We start from the raw sequence: 21,568 nt of genomic DNA, 5'->3' as shown, positions 1-21,568 counted from the left end.
TAGAACAGATGTACCCAGAATACAATTTTCCAGGGTATCAGCATAATTGTTAATCAACTTCTACTCACAGAACCCAGTTTCACTGAAGCCTATAATTGTTTTTTTTTTTTTTCCTAATTCTATTATCTCCTTTTCCTCTAAATATTATCTTAGTTTAGCATATATCTGTCAAAGACGTTCGTCTTCCAAAAAGACAAGCAAGCTGATCAGGGAGGGCAGTATGGAGCCCAGCCACCACCCAGCTACAAAGTCTGTTGTGTGACCTTGTTTGTGCATGTCATTTAACCTCTCTTCATCTCACTTACCTTATCTGTAGTGGTACTCCCCTCATAAAGTTTTTGTGATGAGTGAGTAATGTTAAACTTTACAGAGCATTGCCAAGCACATATTAAATAATCATAAAGTTTAAACTATTATCATTCCAGTTTTTCCATCAAACCAAACAGCATCCTCATAAGCAGTCTAGCAATTACAGTGGACAAACCAAATCAGAGTAAATCGAAGGATTAAGCATGTTCAGAAACACTGCCTTATTAACTTTTTACTAAAATGTGATTAAATGTAGACACTATAATCAATTCATAGTTAGTATCCACAATAACTACATATATGTGTACATAAACCAAAACATTTATTTAGAAAATACAAAAAATTACTGTTTGTCTTGCTCTTTCTTCAGACTATCCTTTCAATTTTCAATAGTGCCACATAATTTTATAACTAATTTTTATTACATCTGAACACCTCAAAGAGCTGTAGTTTTGAAATAAATTTTGCTATGATTAAAGAGAGAAAATCTATTCAGAAAGTACAGAATACACGAATTTACGGTACTTATCCAATTACCACCAGCATATAAATTATTTTGTAAAGTTATTTCTTACACACAGGATGTAAAATGCAAAAAAAAAAAAAAAATGGAATTTGTATTCAAAACAAACAGAAGCAACACTGGCTCCTATATGCTAAAAATATAAAACAGATTTTTTTTTTTAAGCATTCTAGATACAAATATTAACTGTATGGGCTGAGAACTTTTAATTTCAATATAATTCAACAAGGTACACAAGTAGAGCTCTATAAATATATCCCCTATAATAACCATATGCAAAATCATTTTATCACAAATACTACCAAACCCTCTGAAAAACATAAACTACAAACACATTTTTAAAGAAATTCTGTTTTAACAACTACAAAAGAATATCAATAAAGCTATTTGGCTTTAAAAAACGAAGGGCAGTGTAATGTAAATCCCGTACTGAGAAGATGTTTTCTGAGAATGCAGTCTTGAGTTTAATACAAGGTACTAAACATTTTCAAAAATAAACAAGACTTATTCTAATACCATTTAAAGTCCTTGAACAAAAGCTCTAAAAAGAAACCACTAAGTAACAGATGAAAAGTAGGTATGCAGAATTAATGGTATAAAATGTGATTTTATATAAAATGTACCAATCTTCATATGTATAAGGCTTGATATGAATATTTTTGGACTATGAGTGTTGCACATCATTTTTATAGCAGTCTCAAACCATTCAAAATTCAGTATTTTTCAAATGTTTTGATATTTCTGACATGAATGAACATGATACAGGATATAACTTAATATCAATTTATCTATACTGTTCCACTCAGGAACCTTTTTTAAGCCTAGGAAAGAGTATCTTTTGAATGCTTGATCTCTACATAAACTCCACTTTTAGAAATGTCAGTATTTTGTGATACAGAACTAATACCATCAGGAATTGCCCCAAGTTTAAAGAGAAAACACAAAGGAGACGTACAGTGTCAAACAGTCTTAAGTTTGCCTTATGCAATTATATAGTCATCATTACTTTTACATGAAAGTGCTTTAAAGTAAAAAATATTTTTTTTAATTACTGTTAATACTTAATATCCAAATCAAAGTTTCTAATTTAGTTCCACTTTATACATTTCCTCTAAAAAGTACTCTTCTGCCACAATGTAAGCAAAAAACGGTCCATAAAATGGGACATCACTCACATCATATTTGTGGTGTGGGTCCTTAGACCAAATCTTCATTAACCCAAGTGAGAGAGCCTTTATTTCTTATACATGCCCAAAGTAACTAATATCAACTCACATTTTCTGTAAGCCTTCAAGAATTTTTATTCAACATAATGAGAAGTTTAATAACCTATATTAACACTACAGAGCATTCTTCTGTTGCTGTTCACCAACTGTTTTTATGACGGTAACTCCGCGATCTGGAATGTGATCGAAAATGAGAGTGTTTCGCTGTTTGTGCTTTTGTTTCAGAATTGGTATACGCTTTGGGAGATTTACATGGGGATCTGGCTATGGAGTCAGAATGTCTTCCATGTGATCTTGATTTTGTTCCTGAGCTAGTCTGCTTCTGAGGTGAGCTTGACTGTGATTTTCCTATTGACTTGGACCTTTTCTGCAAGGACTTGGACCTTGACCGCTCTCTAGAACCAGAATTCCTTCTTGGAGTTCTTGACTGCCTTGCTGAGGTAGACCGCCTGGGTAGTGATTTGGAGCGAGATTTAGATTGGCTGTAAGAAAATCGCCTGTGTCGAGACCTGCAAACATCCATAACGTCAGAGTATATATTTCGTACAAAAATAGTTAATAGGTTAGGAAACAACACTTTCAGGAACTTATATACTTTACATAACATTAGTTGTGCTTTTGTTGGAGAAAAAAATTCTAATTTTATTATGAGTGCTTTTGGTTCAAAAATATGTACAAGTTTGTAATATTTGACCAAAAGATTTTGACTTTGCTGGGTATCTTTTATGAGTCAGTTCTGAAAAATATATTTTGCATATTTAGTCTGGGTTACATAATTCCTAAGAGGTAAGAAAATCTGAAAGGGGAAAAAAGATAAAAAGAAAATATCTAAGAATATTAAATAATGTTAATAAAAACAAAAACCTAGATGGAGGACTTCTGAATCTTGACATGACAGAGCAACTTGTTCTAGAACAATCTTCCCATTAAAAAAAAGCTATATTAAAAGGCTAGATTATATTCTTTGCAGCCAAAGACGGAGAAGCTCTATACAGTCAGCAAAAACAAGACTGGGAGCTGACTGTGGCTCAGATCATGAACTCCTTACTGTGAAATTCAGACTTAAATTGAAGAAAGTAGGGAAAACCACTAGACCATTCAGGTATGACCTAAATCAAATCCCTTATGATTATACAGTGGAAGTGAGAAATAGATTTAACGGACTAGATCTGATAGATAGAGTGCCTGATGAACTATGGACGGAGGCTCATGACATTGTACAGGAGACAGGGATCAAGACCATCCCCAAGGAAAAGAAATGCAAACAAGCAAAATGGCTGTCTGGGGAGGCCTTACAAATAGCTGTGAAAAGAAGAGAAGCGAAAAGCAAAGGAGAAAAGGAAAAATATAAGCATCTGAATGCAGAGTTCCAAAGAATAGCAAGGAGAGATAAGAACGCCTTCCTCAGAGATCAATGCAAAGAAATATAGGAAAACAACAGAACGGGAAAGACTAGAGATCTCTTCAAGAAAATTAGAGATACCAAGGGAACATTTCATGCAAAGATAGACTCGGTAAAGGACAGAAACGGTATGGACCTAACAGAAGCAGAAGCTATTAAGAAGAGGTGGCAAGAATACACAGAAGAACTGTACAAAAAAGATCTTCACAACCCAGATAATCATGATGGTATGATCACTGACCTAGAGCCAGACATCCTGGAATGTGAAGTCAAGTGGGCCTTAGAAAGCATCACTACGAATAAAGCTAGTGGAGGTGATGGAATTCCAGTTGAGCTCTTTCAAATCCTGGAAGATGATGCTGTGAAAGTGTTGCACTCAATATGCCAGCAAATTTGGAAAACTCAGCAGTGGCCACAGGACTGGAAAAGGTCAGTTTTCATTCCAATCCCAAAGAAAGGCAATGCCAAAGAATGCTCAAACTACCGCAAAATTGCACTCATCTCACATGCTAGTAAAGTAACGCTCAAAAGTCTCCAAGCCAGGCTTCAGAAGTACGTGAACCATGAACTTCCAGATGTTCAAACTGGTTTTAGAAAAGGCAGAGGAACCAGAGATCAAATTGCCAACATCTGCTGGATCATCGAAAAAGCAAGAGAGTTCCAGAAAAACATCTATTACTGCTTTATTGACTATGCGAAAGCCTTTGCCTGTGTGGATCACAATAAATTGTGGAAAATTCTTTTAAGAGATGGGAATACCAGACCACCTGATCTGCCTCTTGAGAAATCTATATGCAGGTCAGGAAGCAACAGTTAGAACTGGACATGGAACAACAAACTGGTTCCAAATAGGAAAAGGAGTACGTCAAGGCTGTATATTGTCACCCTGCTTATTTAACTTATAGGCAGAGTACATCATGAGAAACACTGGGCTGGAGGAAGCACAAACTGGAATCAAGATTGCCGGGAGAAATATCAATAACCTCAGATATGCAGATGACACCACCCTTATGGCAGAAAGTACAGAGGAACTCAAAAGCCTCTTAATGAAAGTGAAAGTGGACAGTGAAAAAATTGGCTTAAAGCTCAACATTCAGAAAACTAAGATCATGGCATCCGGTCCCATCACTTCATGGAAATAGATGTGAAACAGTGTCAGACTTTATTTTTTTGGGCTCCAAAATCACTGCAAATGGTGACTGCAGCCATGAAATTAAAAGACACTTACTCCTTGGAAGGAAAGTTATGACCAACCTAGATAGCATATTGAAAAGCAGAGACATTACTTTGCCAACAAAGGTCCGTCTAGTCAAGGCTATGGTTTTTCCTGTGGTCATGTATGGATGTGAGAGTTGGACTGTGAAGAAAGCTGAGCACCAAAGAATTGATGCTTTTGAACTGTGGTGTTGGAGAAGACTCTTGAGAGTCCCTTGGACTGCAAGGAGTTCCAACCAGTCTATTCTAGAGGAGATCAGCCCTGGGTGTTCTTTGGAAGGAATGATGCTAAAGCTGAAACTCCAGTACTTTGGCCACGTCATGCGAAGAGCTGACTCATTGGAAAAGACTCTGATGCTGGGAAGGATTGGGGGCAGGAGGAGAAGGGGATGACAGAGGATGAGATGGCCGGATGGCATCACCGACTCGATGGATGTGAGTCTGAGTGAACTCAGGGAGTTGGTAATGGACAGGGAGGCCTGGCGTGCTGAAATTCATGGGATTGCAAAGAGTCGGACACGACTGAGCGACTGAACTGAACTGAGACAACACTTATAAAACAACTGTTAAAAGGCATTGGAGAATAACCAACAAAAGCAGAACTTGAAGGGTTATAAGCCATAGCTCTTTTCCTGAGACCGTTTTCCAAAAGCCAGAATGGGAGAATTAAGCTCAACTAGAAAATAGCTACTGGACTAAGCTGAAGAGACAGAGCTTGGAATTCAGGGCCATCAAAATAGCTAAGACTTAACAGACAAAAATCCTAGAGATGAGGAAAATGCAGATAAACCACCTCACCCCACCCTAAACTCTGCCTATAAATTTTCCTTAAGTCATTGGCCACTATCTACTTTGCACATGTAAGACTCTAAGAGGTTAGCCAAAAACAGCAGCCGAAAGATTAAAGAACTGAGTGAACAATGCAAAGAAACAGAGGAAAACAACAAAATGGAAAAGACTAGAGATCTCTTCAAGAAAATCAGAGATACTAAGGGAACATTTCATGCAAAGATGGGTACAATAAAGGACAGAAATGGTATGAACCTAACAGAAGTAGAAGATATTAGGGAGAGGTGGCAAGAATACACAGAAAAACCATACAATAAAAGGTCTTAATGACCCGGATAACCACTATGGTGTGATCACTCACCTAGAGCCAGACATCCTAGAGTGTGAAGTCAAGTGTTCTTAGGAAGCATCGCTACAAATAAAGCTAATGGAGGTGATGGAATTCCAGCTGAGCTGGTTCAAATCCTAAAAGATGATGCTCTTAAAGTGCTGCACTCAGTAGGCCAGCAAATTTGGAAAACTCAGCAATGGCCACAGGACTGGAAAAGGTCAGTTTTCATCCCAATTCCAAAGAAGTGCAATGCCAAAGAATCTTCAAACTACCAAACAACTGAGCTCATTGCCCCTGCTAGCAAGGTAATGCTCAAAATCCTTTAAGCCAGGGGTCTACAGTGCAACTTCCAGATGTACAGGCTGAATTTAGAAAAGGCAGAGGAACCAGAGATCGAACTGCCGACATCCACTGGATCATAGGAAAAGCAAGGGAATTTCAAAAAACATCTACTTCTGCTTCACTGACTATGCTAAAGCCTTTGACTGTGTAGATCACATAAATTGTGGAAAATTCAAGAGATGGGAATACCAAATCACCTTACCTGCCTCCTGAGAAAACCATATGCAGGTCAAGAAGCAACAATTAGAACAGGACATGGAACAATGGACTGGTTAAAAACTGGGAAAAGAGTACATCAAGGCTGTATATTGTCACTCTACTTATTTAATTCATATGCAGAGTACCTCATGCGAAATGCCAGGCTGGCTGAAGCACAAGCTAGAATCAAGATTGCCAGGAGAAATATCAATAACCTCAGATACGCAGATGACACCACCATAATGGCAGAAAGTGAACAGGAAAGAGCCTCTTGATGAAGATGAAAGAGGAGAGTAAAAAAGCTGGCTTAAAACTCAACAGTCAAAAAATGAAGATCATGGCATCCAGTCCCATCACTTCATGGCCAATAGTGGGGAAACAATGGCAACAGTGACAGACTTTATCTTCTTGGGCTCCAAAATCACCGCAGATGGTGACCACAGCCATGAAAATTAAAAGATACTTGCTCCTTGGAGGAAAAGCTATGACAAACCTAAACAACATATTAAAAAGCAGAGACATCACTTTGCTAACAAAGGTCTGTATACTCAAAGCTGTATGGTTTTCCAGTAGTCATGTAAAGATGTGAGAACTGGACCATAAAGAAGGCTGAGCCCCAAAGAATTGATGCTTTCCAACTGTGGTGCTGGAAAAGACTCCTGAAAGTCCCTTCGACGGCAAGATCCAACCAGTCCATCCTAAAGGAAAACATTCTGAATATTCACTGGAAGGACTGATGCTGAAGCTCTGATACTCTGGCCACCTGATGCAAAGAGCTGGCTCACTGGAAAAGACCCTGATGCTGGCAAGGAGTGTGGGCAGGAAAAGGGTGTGACAGAGGATGAAATGCTTGGACGGCATCAACTCAACGGACATGAGTTTGAGCAAACTCCAGGAGACAGTGAAGGACAGGGAACCCTCTGTGTGCTGCAGTCCATGGGGTCTTGAAGAGTCTGACAGGACTGAGTGGCTGAACAACAAACAATGTAACTGCAAACAAAAACCACTGAGGTCACAGAGTTTAAGCAACAGTCTTATCCTCTAGAACTATAACTAGAACAAAGTAGAACTATACTGTCTTATAAGAAAATGTGGTTCTTTCTATTCCTGATACTCCACAGTGACTGGGAACTGAGTCTTTTTTTGTTTATTTTTCTCCAGACAAGTAGTATACTTTACTGCCACTAGAAGGCAGAAAATGCTGTGAATATTCACTTCTCTAGATCAATCAGGAGAAAAGTTGGTTGATTAAGGCTCTAATGCATTTGGAAACAGCTTATATTTTTAATGAATCAGATGGACAATTTTCTCCTTTTCTTTTACTCTTTTTCACCAAGACCACTGGTTATCATTTAGTAAGTTAGGAAAGTACTGCTTTAGGTACAATATTATATCTAGTTTGATTTTTTGTATATAAACCATTAACTTATAGTAATGTGAAATGCTGAATATCATTCATACTACTCAAGTCCTTTGTGAAGTCAGAAGCAATACCAGTGGTATTGGTGTGACTTTGCTACACACATGGCATATAAAATTTCTTAATTTGTTCTCACCACATTTTAGGTTCTATAAATGTAACTTGTATTTGAGTATATTGGTGTCAAAATCTCAAATAATCAGTAGTAAAATGGCTTTCCTTTAGCCATGGAACAAAATGGATTATTCTCCACAGATTCATGGGAGGTTTATATTCTTACACTATCAGACCAAGTATGATAAAAAGAATCAAATTCCAGACCAAAACATAACTGTTCCTAAATATTTCTTCACCCACCTTGGTGATGGCTCAATCCTGACCTGGGTTCTCCTGGCTTATAAAAGGAACTCAAGGCTTCCTCTTACTTGCATGCCTCCCTAAGAATGTGCCAAAATCAAAACATTTGGTTCAAACCCAAGGAGAGGGACTGATCTGACATGTTAAGATTCTAGGGCTCTGAATCGGCCACATTTTCTAGTAATCAGGATTCTCAGATATTTCTCTCTTCCTGTCTTTTCTTTCCACTTGGTTGGAGGGACTGGAGCCAGGCCACTTTACAGTCTTGTTTTTAGAACTAGGTACTTGGGGTAAAGACTGTCTAGCTCAGGTACACACACCCTATGTTGGTGTGTCTTCCTTGTATAGGCTCCTGGGAGTTGAGGAACGGAGAGAGTGGAGTGAAAGTGAGCTGCTCTACAGATCAGCTCTGATTTGCGGTTATGTTGTCATTGGACAGCTTAGATATATGGCCCGGAGAGCCAACTCTTTCTTTTCTTATCACTAACTGCGCCATGTGGCATGTGGGAGCTTAGTTCCCTAACCAGGGATCAAACCCAAGATAAGTCCCCTGCAGTGGAAGCCCGAAGACTTAACCACTGGATTGTGAAGGAAGTCCCAGGAGAGTCAACTCCTTTTACTCATAGAAAGAGTGTAAATGCTGATCAATCTATACGAACAGAATTCACCTTAAAATTCCATATGCCTATAAAAAAACTACAGCATTAAAACTCAAGAGAAAAACAGTAAGTGGTAGAATTTAGGTATGCTAATACAATTTCAGTTATGACTAAAACAGCATCAAGTAATTTCCACTGCAATTTCCTATTATTCTAACAGAAACTAACTCCTAGCAGGAAAAATAGATAACTTGTAAATATCTTTTTCTTAAAAATCTAGTGCTTTTATATTTTCTTCCTACAATACTACCATACTTGGAATTTATTTTTGAAATAATTTGCTTTTTATAAATACATTGATTCACATTTTGGTCAACTTTCTTTCACAAATGATTATATTTTATTTCACATGAGTTTTTAATTATCAGGCCTCATATTCTTAATTTGGGGGTTCATTTAAAAATTTTTTATTTAAAATCCTCATTTTATTGTCTAGTATACAACTTTAAATTTTTGCTTTTTTCCTCAGTATATATTATCTTTCTATTAGAAAGGTTGAACTTAAGTCTGTCATAAAATGAACACACTGGAAGGTATCTAACAAACCCAAGTTAAAATAACAATACATTATAAATTGAGAGGAGCATATCCTTCTAAAAAAGTTGATTCTTTATTTATATTAAATAAAATGATTCTGGTGTCCTGTTTTTGAAAACTCTTTAAAATGTTTTCTGCAAACAGCAGAAAATTAAGTTTTCAATCCCCTTTTATTTTGTACTCACTCTTTAAGGCTATCCGACCGCCGCCTATTTCTTCCCCATGAGGAACTTCTACTTCGGGTTCTCCTTTGGCTAGGGCTTCTTGATCTCCTATGATCACTTGGAGAACAAGGGTGACGTTCTTTTGATTTCATCTGGCCTGGTGCTAGAATATGAAGTTCAAGATTTATAATTCATTACCTGAAAACCTCAATAAACAATCATTCAATAAATAAGCCACTCAAATAGTATTATATTCTGAAATAATTTTAAATTAAAAAATTTGTCATTGCTGAAACTCATCCTGCTAAAAAAGCAAGATCTGCTATTAAGTCACACTTACTTTTGCGATCACCTTGTGCAAACTGTATTTCAATCTGACGGCCACATACCCACTTTCTATTGAGGTTATAAAGCGCGTCTTCAGCATCACGAACATCTTCAAATATGACTAGCTGTTAAGGACACTTTGAACATCAGATATCAAAAATATTATTTTTTTTTAATAATTTACAGGTGGCATGAAATTATTAGGAAAAACAAGCTCAAGTTTTTAAGGTCATATCTCTAACATAATTGAAAAATCAGAAAAAATATCACTATCAAAACAAATGCCCCATTATGATTCTGAAGAGTGAGTCTGAAAATAAAAAGAACAGAAACAAATCTTTAACTGTATTTTTAATGTATACATTAAAAGTTGTAGAATGCATGTAATTTGAAACATGAGAATAAGTCCAACACTGGCTAGTATTATCAAATAAAACATTTAGGCAGGACTCACTCCCTTCTCTTAGGTAAAAGATTTACCAGGTTTTTCAGTATTTCAGGTAAAAATCAGTACACAGAAGCTTTCATTCTGAAATTAAAATTACTTTCATTAAAAGGCTTTTTAAATTAATTTAGGAGAAATTTACTTATAAACAAACGTGCACACATATAAGTGAGCTAAAACATATATTCAAAACCGATTTGGTCCTTTAAAAGTGATCATATTTGACTTTGAACCTACTGCTTTAAAATACCTTTATGTTTTTATTACTTTGGATATTATTATAAAAGAAATATATAAACAATCTGTTAACATCTATGAACAATCTGTTAACATCTGGAATTATATATCCCACGGAACTCCCTTATCTATGTAAATTATATAATAAACCTAACTAAAATGGAAACAAACTATATAAACCAACTAGCTGTATTTCAGGAGGTTGTCGCTGGTTTAACTTTTTAAAAACAGAAAAAGCTCAAGTAATGCAATACAAAATGAGACTTAGGCAATTACCTCAGTGTCACTTGATCTTGAACCTTGACCTTTATTCTTTAGGGCTTGCAAGATGGACTTTATAAGAGACGCAGAACCAACAAAATCAGACTTGGCTTTGATCCTGGAACTCTGAGTAAATGTAGGAAAGCCGAAGTCTCAACCTGGTGTTGGCTTTGTCTTTTGCTTGGTAAAGACTTCCCCTCTTCCAGGTCTTTATATCTGTGTCCACCCTCCCTCTTTACTCCTTGATGCTTGAACTTTAGGTGCCTTTTGTCTCGCCTGCTCGGTTTATGCTTGGATTCTAGCTAACAGGTTGGTTCAAACTGAGGGGCGCTTGCCAGCTACTGTGGACTGCTTTAGATTTTCTGAGATAAAGAAATAAACACATTTAATTAGGCAATATTATTTCATAAAATATGCTCCTGAGTATGTGTGTGTATACATATATGTATATGCACATGTATGTAGTCTATGCACATGCACACAGTAAAATAAAGGATATTGAACATAAGCAAATCCTCTTGGGCGGCGGGTGTAGAAGTCAAGTGGAATGTAAACGTCTACTATAGGGCCATATCGACCAAACTCACGGCGCAAGTCCTCAGGCCTGAAGTATTTTAGAAATAAGGTAAAGAAATATGAATAGCTAGATTCAAATATTTTGCCTACAGAAATTCAGTTGAAACCTTCAGAAGAAAGTATATTTTCCAGACTAGAATTATCTAAAATTGTCTCTCATAGGAATCACCCAGGGTTTAGAAAAGAAAGAAAAAATAAAACGACAAATTCTCAGTTCTAAGTTTTGGAGATTCTGATTCAAGAGGTCTGGAAATTTGTATTTTTATAAGCACTCTAGGTGGCTTTTATGTTTATTCAGGCTGGGGATACTGATCCAGCACATTCACTATTTTTTTTTGCTTTTTTAAAACTGAAGTATAACTGATTTACAATACTGTGTTAGTTTCAAGTGTACAGCATGGTGATTTAGTTTTTATATTTTTTTTCACATTCCTTTTCAAATTCTTTTCTATTACAAAATATTGAGTACAGTTCCCTGTGCTATACAGTAGATCCTTGTTGGTTATTTATTTTATATAGAGCATATGCACTTTTGAAAGTTACTTCTATTACCAGACTTTTCAACTGTCAAAATACAGAGTACTATTAACTATTCATTAAGAACACATTTATTTGTCTCACTATAATTTCATATTTATGTTAAATGTTGTCAGATAGCAATAAGATTCTAAAGAAGTTCTAAAGTTATTTCTCAGCCTTTAAAAGAAAAATTGATGCTTTATTAGTAAACATAAAGCAAAAATAACTACCAGAGCCTCAAATCTGGCAAGTATTTTTGAGTCACTTACATGCTTTCTACTGTCATAGATATTAAAGAGGGGACACCAAGGAAACACATAGCATAGTATTTCTCTTCAGGATTTACAATTTAACTGAAGAGACAAAACACTTAGCATTAAAATCTGACATTTATAATGCATTTACATACCAGCCACTGTTCACCTTAAGAACACTTAATTCCCATAACATCTTTACAAATGTTGTTTACAGATGAGGGTAGAGACAGATAAAGTCACCTAACATCACTGAGTCAGCAAGAGACAGAGCTGGAAGCAAACTCCCACAATCTGACACTAGTCTGGCTTCCTAATGACTATATCCTACTGCCTCATGGAGCTCTTAGAGATTCAAAACCAGCTATGAGCACAAAACACGGCTTAGAGGAATTAAAGAGTATTTCAAAACATACTCCATAGAAAAAAGGGCCCAAAGATGAGTACAAAGCTTCTAACTTGGGCAACTGGAAGAAAGATAGTGTCCAAGATAAAAATTAGATAGCTGGAAAAGAGAGTTAGATTGAAGATTGAGGAGAGGCAAAAGAAGAAACTTTCACATTTAGAAATGCCAAATTTGAGGTGATGGTGGAACAGCCATAAAAGTTCTATTCTATGAGCAACTGAAAACTGGTTATACAAATTCAATTTTATTTTTTCTCAAGACTAGAAGTCAGTGATTAAAGCTAGAGATATTAATTTAAGAATTACATAAAGTTTCAACTAACACTGACCAAGTAGCCAATATTATGTTGATATCATGACAACTTCATTTTATTTTTATTATTTTATTCACTATACCATGCTTAACTGCCTGCCTTTCCTGAGTGACTGTTAACTTTAGATTTAGAGGACAGTGACAATGTCTTTTTCTTTCACTTATTCATTCAACAAATACTTATTGAGTATGTACTATGGGCCAGGCTCTAGGAATATGATGGAGAACAAGAAAGACACAATTCCTGCTCCCATAAAACACAGACTAACAGAGCAAAAATTCTCAACCATTCCTGAATATTGGAATCATCTATAAAGGAGATGTCATAGAAGCAGGCATTCCAGCCTGATCCTTTCATCCCTGACCTAATTTGTGCTTCCCATGATGAGCCCCAGTTATGTTTAATTTTTTTAAGGGTTTCATAGGCAATTCTGAGGCTCAGGGTTGAGAATCACTTCTAAAGCAGATGTCTTCACTAATATATCTCAGTACCTAGCATAGTTGCTTGGCATATAGGAGGCCTCAGAATATACCTGCTGTATTAATGAGTGAAGGACACATTACTGTTACCATTTACCAGTCAAGCAGACTGAAAGTGAGAGCAGTTACCTTGCCCAAAGCTGTACACAGCCAGCGGCAAAGCTAGAATTCAAATGAGTACCTTCATAGGCAACCAATTCCATCAACCAAATGTGAGTGGCTGACAGAAAAGGATACTAGATATATAAAGGAGGCTAGAGCAATGTGTCATAGAGACTTAGAATCCCAGAAGTCTGAGGGAATGAACCTTCTCAAAAGAACTGGCTCTCATTCAGTCTCCACTCCATCTGTTAGCTGTTTTTTTTTTCATTTATTTTCGTATTTCTGGTGTAATCTATCTTGATATTAAACACCCATGTATCCATCAACAAGATTTATTATGCCTTAATACTTACTATACTTGTAATTTTTAGTATTTTTTAAGAAGTAAGATATTGTTTCCTTCTCCCTTAGAGATAATCACTGGTGTTCATCATTCCTCTACATAACTTTGTATTTCTACTGCAAATCTACACAAATGGTATCAGATTACCTGTAAAATTTTGAACCTTGCCTTTTCCACCCTTGAGATTTCTCCATGGTGTTCTAGTTCACTCACTTTAACTCTGTACTGCTATTGTTATGGATAACCACAATTTTACACACACTTCTATGGGTGAGCACTTAATATGCTTCCTTTTTTTAAGTGCAAATTGTACTGTAGCATAGTTTTCTGGGATGTACCACTAGCCATGCAATTGATGGGTTGGAGAGTATACATATCTTCAGCTTTACTACATGTTCTCAAAACAGCCAAATCAACTTATACTCCCCAAGACATGCATCAGAATTCCTAAGAATCCAACTTCTCACTCCCTGCCTTCTGAAGGATATAAAGTGAATGGGTACCTCATTATTTGAATTTTAATTTCTGTAAACACCAGTTAGGTTCAACATCTTTACATGCTTATGGGTCATTTACTCTAGGGTCAGAATTTCTGGGCTAAAGAGGATATATATATTTAATTTCTATGAAACAGCCAAACAGTTCTGCAAAATGGTTAACATTTTATACTCCTACCAACAACATGTACGATTCAGTTCTGCCCATCTCTGTCAGCACTTTGTACTGTCAGTCTTTTGAATTTTAGCCATTCAAGAGGGTATTAAGTGGAATCTTGCTGCGGTTTCAATTTGCATTGCAATTTGCATTACAATTTTTGCATTTCAATTTGTACATTTGTGTTGTACAAATGATGCTGAGCACTTTTTCACATGCTAATTGGACATTCATATGTATTTCTCTTGAACATTTAGGAGTTTTTGTCCATTTTTAATAATAACATGTCTTTTCATTGTTGACTTATAAAAAAAGTTCATTACTATTCTTAGAAAAAGTCCTTTGTGAGATATATGCTTTCTGAATACTTTCTCCCAGTCCCTGGCTCACCTATTTACTTTCTTAATGAACAGAAATTTTAATTTTGGAGAAATCTGATTTTTCAGTATTCCCTTTTAAGGTAATGACTTTGTCTTATAAAAAATCTGCCTATCCCTAAATCATACAGATATTTTCCTTTGCTTTCTTCTAAAAGCTTTACCATTTTATCTTTTATATATCAATTAATGATCCAGTTCAAATTATGTAGGACAGAGGTCAAAGTACATTTTTTCCCTACATATATATCCAGTTGTTACAGCATCATTTGGTGTAAAGATTTTTTTCTAAAGGCTTTAGTTTAGTGCCTTTGTCAAAAATCAATTGACTCTATATGTGTGGATTATTTACGGACCTTCTTTCTGTTCTATTGATCTATTCGTCTATCCTTAGGCCAATAACAAACTATTTTGATTATTGTAACTTTTTAGTAAATCTTTAAGCCAGGGAATATAAGCCTTCCAGCTTCAGTGACCTTTTTAAAAATTATTTTGGCTATTCAGATCCTTTGCATATTAATATACTTTAGAATTAATTTGTTCCTATTTTTAAAAAGCATTTGATCAGGAATACCTTGAATCCATAATATAATCAATTGGGATGGAACTGATAACATAACAGTTCACCTTCCAATCTAAGAGCACACAGTATATTTATTAATTTATGTTGGTCTTTGATTGCTCTTGGCCATGTGTTGTTATCTTCAATGCAAAGGTTTTTACGTGGTTTTGCAAAACTTATTCCTAAGTACGTTTTTTGATACTAAGATAAAAGGAATTTTAAAAGTTTTTGTTGTTTGCTGTTAGTATATACAAATAGAATATTCACTAAATTTACTTCATATTCTGGTAACTTAAGGAAACTATCAGTTACTGTAGCTTTATGTAAACAAACATGTCACCTAAGAACAGGGACAGGTTTTACTTTTACCTTTATAATTTTTATGTCTTTATTTTTCTTGCCTTGTTGCATTGGTTAGGACCTGCAATAAAATGTTGAATAGTGGTTGTAAGAGTTGACATCCTTGTCTTGTTCTGATCTTAAGGAGAAAGCATTCAGTTTCATCATTAAGTATGTTGTTAGCTAAAGGTTTTTCATAGATGTCCATAACCTGAGGAAGTTCCCTTCTATTACTAGGTTGCTGAGCCTTCCTATCATGAATTCGGCTGGATTTTGTTTAATGCTTTTTTCTACATCACCACTTACACCAATATTAATGTAAGCCTCATACACACTATAACCAAAGAATGCTACTAAGTATGTCCAAGAGAAGTACTTGATCGGTGCTCCCCAACCTAACATGATGTTAAGCATCAAAACAGGAATGTTTTATTTGAGATTTGGGCATTGCTTTGTTTCACTAGAAAACTGTATCTGCCATTAAAAAAATTATACAAAAAGATTTAAAGTTAATATTCTTCCCAATCCACATCTTATTTCACCAGTGAAGAGAAACATAACACAAATTATAAAATTACAAAATGTATTTTTAAACCTTTCCTTAGTTCTTTTGCTGAATTTCATTTCTAACAAATTTTTTGCTAACCTGCATGTTATAATGGCTTGTGCTTTATTATATATATTAAACAGCTACTTTAAAGAAAATTTTTAAATAAAATTTGACTTTGTTATAAAACTAACAGTTAGAATTTGAAAACAGGATAAAGAAAACCACTCAAAGAGATTTCTTTCTAAGCTTATTTTCTATATGCGTGGATTATGTGTTTATATAGTTTTTCCCTTCATTTTATATAACTGAAAACATATTGTATATAATTTTATACCCCATTTAACATTTATCCCAATGATTTTCTTTACAAGCATAGCAAATGTTAAAAAATTAAAATGTGTCTAGGTATCATATTGCTAGTTAAACTCTATGCCACCTTGTACAAAAAAAACTATTAAGGTTACATGTGATGATTCTACTTTCGTAACACTAGTCAACAGCTGAGCAGTTTTAGTCAAGATTCTTAATCTCTCTAAAATCTCACATTTTCATCTGTTATATAAGGTTATTGAAAACTTGATAAAATAATATATGTAAAGTTTTTAGTACAGTGCCTGGTACACAATGAGTACTCAACAAATGTTAGGATTACTGTAATTTCACTACTTCAAACCTCCTAGATTTTGATTGCCCTCCCCACCCTTCACTGCCCAGTGGCAATGTTAAAAAGTTGTGGAAAAGATGGAAAAAGAAATAAATAGACCTCAATTATCATTCTTGATTATCTAGATCAGAGATCATGCATCACACATACATGTGTGTCTGTGTGTGTTATCTGGCCTGCACAATGTTTAAACATTTAACAAAAAGTGCTGAAACATGGAAATGCCAATATTTTATAGCTTTTCAAACTACAAAAATGGCAATTTCGTATAATTCAACTTAGATACTGCCAACAGTTTGAAACTGACAGTTTACACACACAAAATACAGGCTTTTGACTTCTTTTGAAAATTAAAACGATGTGGCCACAAGTCCAAATGCCTATACAGCCGTTATCAGCTAAAGCTTGGCAGCAGCCGCTGTCCCCTTGAGATGGCCCATGTTCTTTTCCATTTGCAACAGCCCACACCATTCTATGGGCTTTAACCTGACACCTTCACTCATTCATTCATATTACCTTGGTTGGCTTCTGTGGTCATTAGAATTGGAAACCTTACATTTTTTTGTTGGCACTGCTGCTAAGTCACTTCAGTCGTGTCCTACTCTATGCGACCCCATAGACGGCAGCCCACCAGGCTCCCCTGTCCTGGGATTCTCCAGGCAAGAATACTGGAGTGGGTTGCCATTTCCTTCTGCAATGTGTGAAAGTGAAGTCGCTCAGTAGTGTCCAACGCTTAGCGACCCCATGGACTGCAGCCTACCAGGCTCCTCCGCCCATGGGATTTTCCAGGCAAGAGTACTGGAGTGGGGTGCACTGCAATCTTATTCAGTATACAAGTGGTTTGTTTAACCTTACCCAAATTATAAATTTCGCTTTCTTTCTATGTAATACACTGATAAACAAGTTGAGCGAAGACATGTAAACACAGGCATACTTAGGATGTTAAAAGTATGTTAACTCACAGTCTATAGTTGTGACATACATATATATATATTATTAACAGAAATCAAGTTTCTAAAAGAGACTTAAAATTTACTTCTCAAAAGTAAATTATAATGATTACTCCTGATAGCGCTGGAGTCAAAGGCTCCAATATATTTCCAGCCGTGAAGCCCCAGGTAAGTCACTGACACTCTGAATTTCAGCTTTCCCTTATGGACCACAAGATAATCTTGCATAACTATAAAGACTGGGATGGGGAGGAGGGTTGTGGAGTAAATTAAGCAAGCCCAGTGAAACGAAAATGTCTACTAATCCCCCCCCATCCCCTCTGGCTCCTATTGAGGGAGAAAGACACAGCTATAAGCTAGTCAATGTTAGAAACTATGCAGACAGGATTCTCCAAAGGGGGGCGGGTGGGCTGAATGCAACAGAATCGAACAGGGAGTCTCTCCAAACCATTGAGTGTTTACATTGCACTCAAAACTTTAAAGAAAAACACATAAATCTCATTCACTGAAGTTATCCTTTGTATACAGTATAAAATTGTGCAACAAATAAAATTTAACCAGCGCCACCTGTAAGTAAACCAGACTACTGACTACAGGGAAAGGGAGTCGTAAGGCCCAAGGTACGCACTATTCCCTAACGCGTTCTCACCATCCCCAATTCCTTCCCATCTAGGTAGTGAGATGCGCGGCTTTATCCCTGCACAACGACAAAGGGGCGAGACGCTGGCACTAGCCCGAGGAACTCTCAGGGGCGGAGGCGGGGAGTGACCGTGGCTCCCAAACAGGGGCAGCCGGCGCTCCTCCTGTTCTCTCCGCTAGGAACAGGCACCGGCCAGCCGCCCAGGTGCGAGGGGCGGTCAAGGGCGGCGGGGCCCGGAGACGGGGCCGCGCCGGGGCGGAAGGCCGGGCGGGAGGGCGGAGGCGCGAGTCCCGCCCAGGCCCCGAGCAGCCCGAGGACTCCCGCCGGCCTCTGGAGATGCTCCTCCACGGCGAGCCCCGGGCCGGCTGGCGGGGAGGTGCGGGTTAGCCCCGCCGGGCTCTGCGTCGCGGCCGTTACCCGCCCCTCCCCCGCGCCCCAACCTGCGGACCCGCCGCCGCTCACCTGGTGGCGTCCGCGACGTTCCTGACGAACAGGGAGGTGTTGGGGGGCCTCGTATAGCGAGACATGACCGCTTCCTCCGTTCCCTCGGGGGTTTGCCCGGCCGCCGGGCTCGCTCTGTCTCCCGCAGCCGCCGCCGCCGCCACAGCAGCTCCGCCGGCCCGCGGCGCGACCCCCTCGCCTCGGCCTCGGCCCCGCCAGCGCGCAGCCGCAGAGGCGGGCGCGGGGGGAGCGATGTGCAGCGCGAGTCTGTCCGTGCGGACCACGCGGGGGCGGGGCGGGGGGCGGGGCCGAGCGGCGTGTGGGGAGGGGGCGGCGCGGGGGTCCCGGGATTCGAGGGCCTCTTCGAAGGGGGCGGCGCAGGAGCCCCGGAGTGGAGGGCATCGGGGAAGAGGCAGCGCGGGGGTCCCGGGGGTTCGAAAGGGACTCTCAGAGGGGGCGCCTGGGGTCAGAGTGTAATAGGAGGGCGTGGACTAGAGCGGTCCTAGGGGCTGAAGCAGGTGAACCGGAGGTTAGAGAGCGTCCGGAGAAAAGATGTCGCAAGTCGGAGGTGGGCGGGGTGAAGGATGCCTTCAACCGCGCCACAGCCGGATGGTCACTGGGGCCTTCTTTATTGCATCCTCAGCCCCAGACCTTGGCAATGGTTCTGCCTCCTGCTCTTTGAATGCTGAGGCTGTTTAGACTTTCAAACTGTGAGGATTTTTTTTTTCTGTGTGTTTTGATTCTTCATCCATTATTCGTTTAGAGTACACCATTCAGCTGTGAGTACATTCATTCAGATGTTTATTGAGCACCTGCTATAAACCGAGAACTATTCTTGGTGTGGGACCCAGCAACAAACAAAAGAAGCCACATCCCTGCCCTCATAGAGCTTACATTCTTGAGCGAAGACCAGACAATAAAAAAATGAACAAGTGAATACGTGCTGTAGAAGAAAGCGATGAAAATGCAGAGGCAATTAAGCAAATTTAAATTATCCTCTCCCTGCCTCTCCAAAATGTCATAGCCACCCCTTCTTAGTAATACTCGTGCCTTCACATTTGCTACTGTGGTCAGAAAAACTTGTTACCAGGACTGAAACCAGGTGGCTTGTAATTATAGTAGCACCCCTTTTCATTCTCAGAAGTGGCTAATTTGGGAGGGTAAATAATATGGTCACCCTACCTAGCCCATGGCTGTCTCAAAGGCTGTGAGAGTTTCCCAAGGTCAGCAAATACTTCTGGAATAGTGGCCATTCGTTCAAAATGTGATTCCTTAGGGCACAGCAAGCTCAGGGCTAGCCTGGGAATCTAAGGGGTGGTAGTGGGATCACATTCTTTGAAGCTTACAACTTGCTAGAGGCGGCAGAATCTAATTATCACACTAATAAAGACAAGCCTATGCTAAGGGTAGGAAAACAGCTATATGCAGGACTTCCCTCGTGATCCAGTGGTTAAAAATCCATCTTGCAATGCAGGTGATAATGGTTCAATGCCTGGTGGGGGAACTAAGATCCCACATACTTTGGAGCAACTGAGCCTGAGGACCACAACCAGACAGTCCATGCACCACCACGAAAGATCCCACATGATGCAAGAAAGATTCTGTGTGCTGCAAGACCTGATGCTGTCAAATGAATAATTTTTTTTTTTTTCTTGAAAAGGAGCTACATGCTGCTGGAAGGGTACTTTATAGGGTTGGCAAACAAGGCTAGAGGATCACTGACCTTTACCCTGAAGAAGCCTTACAGGAATATTTGAAGAATGAAGAGGAGCAATCCATGCACTGGAACAGCATGTGCAAAGGCTTTGAGGCAATACAGGGAAATGAAAGGCAGCAAACAGGACCAGCCAGCTGGAGAAGAACAAGAAAATGAGGCTGGAGAGCAGGTTGAGTGTATGGTAGGAAAGTTGGATTTTCTCAGTTCAGTTCAGTTGCTCAGTCGTGTCCAACTCTTTGTGACTCATGGACTGCAGCACGCCAGACTCCCCTGTCCATCACCACTCCCGAAAGTTGCTCAAATTCGTGTCCATTGAGTTGGTGATGCCATCCAACCATCTCGTCCTCTGTCGTCCCCTTCTCCTCCCACCTTCAATCTTTCCCAGCATCAGGGTCTTTTCCAATGAGTCGGTTCTTTGCATCAGGTGGCCAAAGTATTGGAGTTTCAGCTTCAGCATCAGTCCTTCCAATATTCAGGACTGATTTCCTTTAGGATGGACTGGTTGGATCTCCTTGCAGTCCAAGGGACTCTCAAGAGTCTTCTCCAACACCACAGTTCAAAAGCATCAATTCTTCGGCACTCAAGCTTTCTTTATAGTCCAACTCTCACATCCATACATGACTACTGGAAAACCCATACCTTTGATTAGATGGATCTTTGTTGGCAAAGTAACATCTCTGCTTTTTAATATGCTGTCTGTAACTTTTTTTTGAAACAAATTACCACAAATTCAGTGGTTTAAAGGAACAGAATTGTATTCTCTCACGGTTTAGGAGGCCAGAAATCTGAAATCAAGGTGTTGGCAGGGCCACACTCTCTCCTAAGGCCCTGGAGGAGCATCCTTCCCTGCTTCTTCTGGTCCCTAGTGCCTCCAGTCTCTGCTTCCATCTTCATACAGCTTTCTCCTCTTTGTCTTATGAGCACACTTGTCATTAGATTT

At 38.6% G+C, this 21,568-nt stretch overlaps 1 protein-coding gene across 2 annotated transcripts; it reads right to left on the bottom strand.

The window, feature by feature from the left end:
* Positions 1-526: 526 nt before the first annotated feature.
* On the bottom strand, positions 527-19,126 carry SRSF12 (serine and arginine rich splicing factor 12). Of its 2 annotated transcripts, none has more exons than XM_027551414.1 (5): positions 18,933-19,119; positions 11,242-11,346; positions 9,813-9,916; positions 9,494-9,635; positions 527-2,567 (listed from the first exon to the last, which is right to left on the bottom strand). In XM_027551414.1, the coding sequence occupies exons 1-5, from the start codon at positions 18,995-18,997 to the stop codon at positions 2,198-2,200; spliced, it is 786 nt and encodes a 261-aa protein (XP_027407215.1). In that variant the 5' UTR covers positions 18,998-19,119; the 3' UTR covers positions 527-2,197. The 2 variants fall into 2 exon arrangements, 1 of the variants encoding a protein (XP_027407215.1); XR_003512622.1 differs by lacking the exon at positions 11,242-11,346 and adding an exon at positions 10,758-11,104 and having other exon boundaries at positions 2,109-2,567; positions 9,813-9,936; positions 18,933-19,126.
* Between the last annotated feature and the right edge of the window lie 2,442 nt (positions 19,127-21,568).

Source organism: Bos indicus x Bos taurus, chromosome 9 (assembly GCF_003369695.1).
Source record: "Bos indicus x Bos taurus breed Angus x Brahman F1 hybrid chromosome 9, Bos_hybrid_MaternalHap_v2.0, whole genome shotgun sequence".
NCBI lineage: Eukaryota > Metazoa > Chordata > Mammalia > Artiodactyla > Bovidae > Bos > Bos indicus x Bos taurus.
The sequence above is the reverse complement of the archived record's forward strand: the minus strand, read 5'-3'. Positions and strand labels throughout refer to the sequence as shown.